The sequence below is a fragment of the Eulemur rufifrons genome, chromosome 21 (assembly GCF_041146395.1).
Source record: "Eulemur rufifrons isolate Redbay chromosome 21, OSU_ERuf_1, whole genome shotgun sequence".
Classification (NCBI taxonomy): Eukaryota; Metazoa; Chordata; class Mammalia; order Primates; family Lemuridae; genus Eulemur; species Eulemur rufifrons.
The window spans coordinates 19537-28830 of NC_091003.1; the positions used below are offsets into that span (position 1 = coordinate 19537).

General features: G+C 49.0%; 1 protein-coding gene across 1 annotated transcript; it reads right to left on the reverse strand.

The window, feature by feature from the left end:
- Nucleotides 1-8018: 8018 nt before the first annotated feature.
- LOC138401859 (receptor-transporting protein 5-like) lies at nucleotides 8019-9005 on the reverse strand. The gene has a single exon (XM_069497491.1). The coding sequence runs from the start codon at nucleotides 9003-9005 to the stop codon at nucleotides 8019-8021; it is 987 nt and encodes a 328-aa protein (XP_069353592.1).
- Nucleotides 9006-9294: the final 289 nt, after the last annotated feature.

The following is a 9294-nucleotide window of genomic DNA, read 5'->3' on the forward strand; positions in this document are numbered from 1 at the left end:
GATTTGATTTCAGAAATCAAATAAGGCTTTCCCTTAAGGAAAAAAATAAATGTGTTAGTTCAAAAGCTGCCTCGTCTCAGGAGGGCGTCTTGCTGGTCAGTAGAAGCTGCATTTCAAAGAGACAGCTGTAAACTGGGCCTTTGGTTCTCACCTGTTTTGAAAGACAAGGCAGGCCTCCCTTAGGACCAAAGGTTGCCGGTGCTGACAGGTGGACCCCCGGAGATGAGAGCTAATCAGATAGATATGCTATTGCCCAAGCGGGGCCCAGATGGAATCATGAGGTTAAAGTAATTAACACAAAGCACAGCCCATGTTGACTTCTGGGATCATCTCTGTCTCCAAGAACACAATCACCAGAGCCAAGATGTCTCTGTTTGTTGCTAAAGTAATAGCCTTATCATAAAACTTAGAAGTTTGCCCCAAGAGGATTTTATAACTCATTGTTCCCCTAGTTAGAGTTAGTTAAAGGATCTGTAGTAGCCTTTTAGGAGACTTTGACCCTAAAGCAAACTGCCTGTTAGTATGCAAATCCTGTTGCCATAAACTCCTGTGTGGAGTTTCAGTCCGAGAGATATTTTATGCGGGTGAAATATTTCCATCCAGATACCCTCCTTTATCTATTTTCATAAACTTTTACTTCATAAACTATATCTTTGGCTCTGTGTATTATTATTGCCATTACTTTATATATATTTTTTTTTGAGACAGAGTCTCACTCTGTTGCCCAGGCTAGAGTGAGTGCCATGGCGTCAGCCTAGCTCACAGCAACCTCAAACTCCTGGGCTTACAGGATCCTACTGCCTCAGCCTCCCGAGTAGCTGGGACTACAGGCATGCGCCACCATGCCCGGCTAATTTTTTGTATATATATATTTTAGTTGTCCATATAATTTCTTTCTATTTTTAGTAGAGATGGGGTCTCGCTCTTGCTCAGGCTGGTCTCGAACTCCTGACCTCCAGCGATCCACCCACCTCGGGCTCCCAGAGTGTTAGGATTACAGGCGTGAGCCACGGCGCCCGGCCTATCTTTTATTTCTGTTTCCTACTATATTTTTCATCCTTTGAGATGACCCCTGCCTGAGAGACCTGATCGGAAGAAAAAACCTCTTTGCAGGGAGTGTAACTAACTCCCTGCAAACTGGCTAGTCAACTTAGAGATCTGATCAGAACAAAGAGAAAAGGACCTCTTTGCAGGGGGAGCGTAGCTAACTCCCCGCAGTTGAGAACTTTCACTTTTTCACTTAAAGGAAGCACTTTGTGGCTTTGACATAGCTGAGTTGCCAACATCACCACTCTTGAGCTTGGGGGCCATTATTAAGTAAAATAAGATATACTTGAACATAAGCACTGTGACAGTCGATCTGATAACTGACGTGGCTACTAAGTCACTAACGGGCAGGTAACATATGCAGTGCAGAGGTGCTGGACAGGATGATTTCATTATGCTACTCAGAATGGGAAAAGATGCATAGTAGATAACCTCCAGAGCATAGATAAGAGTAAAATGTAAAAATAATTAAGAAGTAATGAGTTTTGAGTATTTATGATCTGTGTTTTTAATATAATTTAATTATAAGTTTACATAATTTAATGTTTAATAATGGCTATTTAAAACCTGTCTCAAAATTTCTGAAAATTAAACTATTGGCTCTCATGAGGCAGTGTCATCTGGCTCCAGCTTACATCACAGCATCCTATACTTCCTATCCAGCTCAGTAGTCACTTTCACAGGGAGCCTTTCTAAAACCCTCAGTGTACATCGATATCCTTATTATATGTTCTCAAGGTACTATGTACCTCTTTTTTATCACAGGATAATTTTTTATCTATTTGACTGATTAACTAATTGATTAATCGCTATGAGGGTAGGGACAGAGATGGTTTTACATTTTCCTCTATCTCCTCCATTATGTAGCCCAGTGCTGCAAATAACAGATGCAATATTTGTTGAATGACTGAGTAAATGATGAAAACAGGGGGTATGTATGCATTTATGTATTCCAGAATATCTGTTCCTTTGAAAAAGGTGTTTTTTTTCCCTATTATAAGCAAACTATGTACAATGGAGTCGCCTCATATACAAATTTAGCTTATGCAAATTCAAACAATATGAGCTTAGCGCCATAAAAATAAAAGAGGGAGAAAGAAACAGTCTAAATGGTGCATTCTTCTGCCTAACATTCCACTCAATGAACCGTAGGGTGAGCATGAGATGAAATGTGTAAACCTGCTTTTTCTTCAGTGATCCCAGTTTCTGGGTGTCTCTGATATTATCATCTCACCAGATTAAGTGTGATTCTAAGAAGAGATACAATGTAGATTTTTCTTATGTTACCCAGTTGCTTTTCTGTTGCTCCATCTGGTACTCAACTGAAGAAACAGCAATAATTCCAATGGTAGACAGAAAACAGGTTGTATTGCAAAATTACCCCGAACATTTCTTCAATCGCTATTGGAGTTTCTGAGAGACAGCCCAATTTAAGGGATGCTCAGGGTAATATTACATACATGACTTTTGTTTTATGTGTTAGCTTGGCACTGAATCTCCATGGAATATGGAACTACATTATTTTAATTAAAAAATTTGAAAATATAGAAACTTGGAAGAAAGTGTACATACTTAAAGCCATAGGGGAAAAAAACCTATCTGTAAACTTGAACATACAATGATAGAATATTTCTTTTTAGTTTCTTTTCTAAAGAAACTATGGTGTTTTGGGGTGTTAGTTTGTATATTGTGGTACTATGTAATTTTGTATTCTTATTTCTCCTATTATAACTGAGAAAGAAAAAAAAAACCTTTTTATCTGAGGAATTCCAGCACTTTTAAACTATGAGGCCAGGAGAGGTATTTAAAATGTAACAGCAGTCACTCTCACTCCCCCTTGAGCAGAATAATTACCTCTTGAAGCCACTTGCTATGAGGCTCTAGACTAACTGATGCCAAGTAGCCATGAAATGCCATACACCCTATAGTTCGACAGTGTGTAACCAATCACTAACCACTGTTGTATCTGTAAACCAATGAGAATTCCTGCTGAAAACTTTTGTATTTGTCCCCTCTCCTGATTTGTCCTTTTTTCTTTAAAATCTTGAGCTTTTCCATGCTCCCTGGAAGACTCCTCAAGGCAACTTGAAAGTGTTTCCCAGGCTACTATCCTCAACCTTGGCCGAAATAAACGCTCTATATTAATTTTGCATGAGCTTCTTCCTTTTAGGTTGATGTAACACAGAAATTTCTATATTATAATAAATTGAGTGTAAATATATATGTTGAATTTCCCAAAAATGTATTATAGGTGCATTGTCCTCACATCATATTCTAAAGATGATAGTTTAGGGCCGGGTGCGGTGGCTCATGCCTGTAATCCTAGCACTCTGGGAGGCTGAGGCAGGTGGATCGCTCGAGGTCAGGAGTTCGAGACCAGCCTGAGCAAGAGCGAGACCCCGTCTCTACTAAAAATAGAAAGACATTATATGGACAACTAAAAATCTATATAGAAAAAATTAGCTGGGCATAGTGGCGCATGCCTGTAGTCCCAGCTACTCAGGAGGCTGAGGCAGTAGGATCGCTTAAGCCGAGGAGTCTGAGGTTGCTGTGAGCTAAGCTGATGCCACAGCACTCACTCTAGCCTGGGCAACAGAGTGAGACTCTGTCTCAACAACAACAACAAAAAAAAAATAAAAATAAAGATGATAGTTTAGTAACTATTACTCTATATAAGAGTTAAACAAGGTTTATGGGAGGCCACTGTTTTGGACTAGCCGCCTGCACTAGGCCCAGGTAGACCAGGCCAAATCAGAACGGGTTTGCTTGTGCTAAGTGCCACAATTAAACAGAATTTTGAAACAGACCAGTTTCCCAAAAAGCAGGTGATACCAGTCAACCAATCTTAGTCACATGGTAAGGAAGTCCCCTCTTTTTAACCCTATAAGGAAAGTAACTTTTAAATGGCCAATCCATTTTTTGTGTTGTTTCTGCAGCATTTTTTCTGACTATAAAGCCAAACTTCTCTGCTCAGTTCATTGGAACACTCATTCTATTTTACAGAGTGAGGTGTTGCCCAATTCTACAAGCACAAATAAAAGCTAATTGGATCTTTAAATTTGTTGTAATTTTGTCTTTTGACATAAGTTAAACACCCTAATAACAAACAGACAAAGGAATGAACAGATAATGCAGACAAGAAAAACTGAGCCTGAATGGCTACAGACATATATAAAGATGCCCAACCTCATTAGTAATTGGGAAAATTCAAATGAAAACCACAATTCCATTTTTTTTTTTTTTTTTTAGACAGAGTCTCACTCTGTAGCCCAGGCTAGAGTCCGCTGACGTCAGCCTAGTTCACCTCAAACTCCTGGGCTCTGACAATCCTCCTGCCTCAAGTAGCTGGGACTATAGGCACGTACCACCATGCCCCGCTAATTTCTTCTACATATATTTTTGGTTGTCCATATAATTTCTTTCCATTTTTAGTGGAGATGGGGTCTTGCTCTTGCTCTGGCTGGTCTCGAACTCCTGAGCTCAAATGATACACCTGCCTCGGCCTCCCAGAGTGCTAGGATTACAGGCGTGAGCCACGGTGCCTGGCCACAACGAGGAAGTGGGGTGCCGAGCTGGCGGGGGGGCGAGGTGTCTGTCGGTAGCAGTTGAGACCTCGAGGTCCTGAAATCCTCGGACCATTGTTTTTTTCAATGTAACAGTCAGAATGGTTTTGTCATTCACTGGCTTCAGGCCCGGCACATCCAGCTGGCATTTGCAATGTGAAAACTGTTCGTGCCCCAGACCTCTGTGACTCCTCCCCCGGATCGCACATGTCCCAGAAGTCGGGACACGTGACAGTGTCCCAGTCTAGCGGCCAGTACTCCACCAAAGGACCCGAAAAACTCTGCCTGTGGTCAAAGGGACAGAGAGAGCCAGGTGCCGGTGTCAGGGCATCCTTCCAGCTGCTCAGGCCACAGACTTTGGCGTCATCGTTGTTCCCCCTCACACTCTCATTTTCACTTTCAATCTGCCAAGAAAGATCGTTGATTCCACTTCCAAAATAAATCAGACTGGTTCTCACCTGCGTTACTTCCAGCATCTCAATTATACCTCAGTGGCCTGGTAAACTACAGGGCCTCCCTGCCCATCATCTGCTCTATTTATTGTCAAAACAGCTGGAATATCCTCTTTCAAGGAAATGTCACTTAGTGTTGATACTTAGCCCGAGCCAGGTATTTAAAATTGCAACCGCCAGACACCAATTCTCAATCCTCCCTACCTCATTATTTTTCTTTTCTTCCCATGACACTTCACACCTGGTAACAATCTCTATGGTCAGCTTTCCAGATCTACGGTTAGGCATTCACAGCTTCAACTAACCGCAGATCAAAAATATTCAGGAAAAAAATTAAATAACACAAAAAATACAGCATAACAACTATTTATATAGCATTTACATTGTATTTGGTATTGGAAGTAATCTAGAGAACATTTAAAGTATACAGGAGGATATATATAAGTTATACGCAAATATTATGCCATTTTATATTAGGGACTTGAGCATCCACGGATTTTGGTATTGGTGGGGATCCTGGAACCAATCCCCTAAAGATACTGAGATATGACAGTATTTATTTTACATGTTTATCTTTTAGTGTCTCTCTTGTCTTCGCCAGTAGAAGCTGGCATTTTTGTCTATTTTGTTCAACTGATGTACCCAAGTGCCTAGAATAAATGAAAAATTTTTAAATTCCCTGAGATAATAAAAAGTGTAAAGCAACAAAAAAATGACCCGTTTTGTATTTTAAATTTCCTCTTGGTTTCAATTTCTGTTAGTTAATTTGGTCAATATTATATTCATAACACTCTCCTTACATCTTCAATTTAGCCTTTAAGATTTAAAACAAAACAATTTAAAGCCACAGATTATACAGTACAGTTTGGATTTTCTTTGTTTCTTTCTTTCTTTCTTTGAGACAGGGTCTTGCTCTGTCACAGGGGCTAGAGTGCAGTGGCGTCATAATAGCTCTCTGCAACCTCCAACTCCTAGGCTCCAGGGATCCTCCTGCCTCAGCCTCCTGAGTAGCTGGGACTACAGGCACACGCCACCACACCTGGATAATTTTTCTTTCTAGTTCTTGTCGAGACTGGGTCTCACTCTTACTCAGGTTGGTCTCGAACTCCTGACCTCAAGTGATCCTCCTGCCTCAGCCTCCTCGAGTGCTAAGATTACAGGCATGAGCCACCATACCATGCCCCGTCCCCGCCCCCACTCCCCTCCCGTATCCGCCCCAGCCCTGCCCCCACTTCCCTCCCGTGTCCGCTCCGGCCCCGCCCCCTCCCCGTCTGCCCCTCCCCAGCCCCGCGCCGAAGCTCTGCTCGTCCCCCCGCTGCCACACGGGGGCGCAGCCGGACAGCGGGCGAGGGCGGGGCGGGAGGACCGGGATGGGGAGAGGACGAGGAGGGGCGGGGAAGGGGGCGCCGGGGAGGCGGGGGTCTGGCGTGGAGGGACAGGTGGGGGATGGGAGGGGTGGGGGGTGGGCGGGAGGTGGAGGATGGGGCGGGAGGTGGGCCCAGGAGATCGGGCCTCGCGCGGAACTTGGGGGGAAGCCCTGACGGGTCCCCGGGAGCGGAGCCTTCAGCCCGCGGCCTTACCCTCCCAGGGCTGGGGGTGCGCTGGGCCCCACGGCCCCCTGGAAGGGGTGCGGGGTCTCGGGAGAGCCGGGCGTGCAGCTGGGGGCGCCGGGCCCACCTGGGAAAGCCCAGGCAGCGCTGGGAAGCGGGAGGCAGGGCCTTTCCCTCCTCCGTGTTTAAAGCTTCAGGTGGCGCTGTGGCCTGGCGAGCCGCAGAAGGCAGAGGAGGTGGGTGCTGTGGCCCCTGCCGGGCACCAGGTGCTCCTCCCAGGCCCAGTGCACGCCAGGCCCCGCCCCCCAGCACCTGGCCAGGTGCAGATGGTGCGCTGCTGTCTGCCCAGCTGCACCCCGCTGGGTCCGTGGCTCAGGACAGATTCCCGAACCTACCCCAGGATGAGAGCAGCTGCGGCCACACTGCACTGGCTGGTGAGAGGGCAAGGACGTAGGCTCCTTCCTGGGGACCCTCTCCAGCCCGTCTGCCCAGTGCACGCCCGGTGAGGGATGCAACCCGGTGTCTCCCTCAGTGCTCCGTAAGCAGGGCAGGCCCCGTTGGGCTGGCACGGTGTCTCCGTCTGAGCCACCCCCTCCCCGCTGGGACTCAGCACACACACCTGTGCGGTTCAGGCCAGCCCAACAGGGAGAATCTTCTCTGCTCTCGACAAAGGATGAAGGTGTTTCCCTGTGAAGAGCGAGGCTTCCCAAGTCCCTCAGCAGACCTCAAGGCCACCCACATCTCGGACCCAGGGTCTGAGCCTTGGGGCCGGCCCTGCCCCGGGAGAGAAGGGACAGGGTGGCAGGACACGCTGTGGCTCTGGTCAGGTCCCTGCCTGGCCGGGACAGTATGTTTCCCCACAGCTCCCTGCTCCTTGGAGATGGAAACTGGGCTCTTATAAATGTGTCCTCTGCACTGTGTGGCATTTCCGAAACCCAGGTGTCTCTGGGCCCTCCTGTGGCTCCTTCCCAGAAAGCTGGAGGGAGCAGGGAAAGGCTTCCCAACCACATCTCGGCTCGGGACGTTAATCATTCCCAGAGCGGGGCAGGTGGCCTGTCCGGGATAACCCCATGGGTCAACACAGAAAGGATGTTAACTTGCACCTGCCAGCCAGAGCGTCCTGTCCCGTCCCAGGACATACACGTGACCAGGAATTCAGAACTCCCCAAGGGGAAGCTCTCTTGGGGGGAAGAAGTGCTGGGCACGGGGGGTGGGTGGGGAGGGGGGTGGGCTCCCTGCAAGGACTGAGGGAAGATGCACCAGAGACGGGGAGGATGAGCCCATGACGCTCCTCACAGCTCAGGCGGTGGCCGCAGTCCCCTTGGATGGAGAGCTACACACTTGGGTCTGTTTTGTTTTATTGGGGTTACACACACAGAAAAGCTCTTGGAACACACACGTGCAGCTCAAAGAACAATCACAACAGACACCCACAAAACCACCATAAGGCAAGAGGTGGGAGGAGGGGGCTGGGGCTCGGGCTTGCTGGCGGGGTGGGGGCGCTCAGAGGTGGCTTTGCTCAGCGCCACCTGCTGGGGGGCAGAAGGCAGGCGCAGCTGGAGGTGAAACACCTGCTGGGGGGCAGAGGGCAGGCGCAGCTGGAGGTGAAACACCTGCTGGGGGGCAGAAGGCAGGCACAGCTGGAGGTGAAACACCTGCTGGGGGAAGATGCCGGGGTTCAGTCTGCATATGCACAGCAGCCAGAGGACACAGAGTGTCATGGAAACCCAGATCCATACGTCTTCATAGGGCTCGGCACGTGGCCTTCGGCAGGCGCAGCCAGAGCGGAGGTCTGCCTCTCTGCGGCTGCCAAGGCTGGACTTGCCGAGCCTGTACCTCAGCCGTCCCTTCCCGTAATAGCCGTAGGTGACCAAGCCATTGTTTTGGGAGCCGTGGGCGATGTGTCCGGGGCCCTTGCGAATTACGTCTAGGACTGAGAAGGGGATGGTGATGGAGCCCTCGCTGACGTGGACGGGGCGGTGGGCACTGGCTGGCGGGCGGGACTCGTGGCCCACAGGGCCCTGGCTGCCATCTTCCTTCTCTCTGCCTTCGGTGACATCAATGAAAGAGTCTCTGGCTCTGATGTCATCAGGAAAGGACGAGGTGGCCAGGGAGCCCTTATCCTTGGAAGTGAGGCCACTGGCGTTGGTCTCTGTACAGGGGTCATGACCAGCAGTAACGAGGCCCTGGTGGCCACCCTCCTTCCCGTTGCTTTGGGCAACACCAGCAAAGGCATCTGCGTCCTCAGCAAAGGTGGAGGGGAGTGTGACCGAGTGCTCCCCGCTGGCCGTGGGGCTGTCCACAGCAGTCTCCAGGAGGAGGGTGTTTCCTCCGCTGGCAGGGCCCTGGCGGCCACCCTCCTGCCCTTCGCCTTTCACAGCAGGTGAAGGCATCCTTGTCCCCAGTGGCCCTGGGGAAGGACAGGGGGAAGGTGAGGGAGCCCTCCCCATCGGGCCCAAGGCGGACATCGTAGGACCCTGTTGGCAGGGCTGTCTGCAAGACCCCGAGGCCGTGGCTGCAGGAGTCGGGGCCCTGGCCTCTGGCCACACCGACAGTGGGGGAGGAAGTGCCCCCGGCTTTGAAGAGGAAGCCTCAGAGCTCGAAGGTCGTCTTGACTTCGCTGAGGCAGCCTCTGCCCCAGGAGGTGGGGTCTCTGACATCCACCGCGATGCCTTTGCCCTC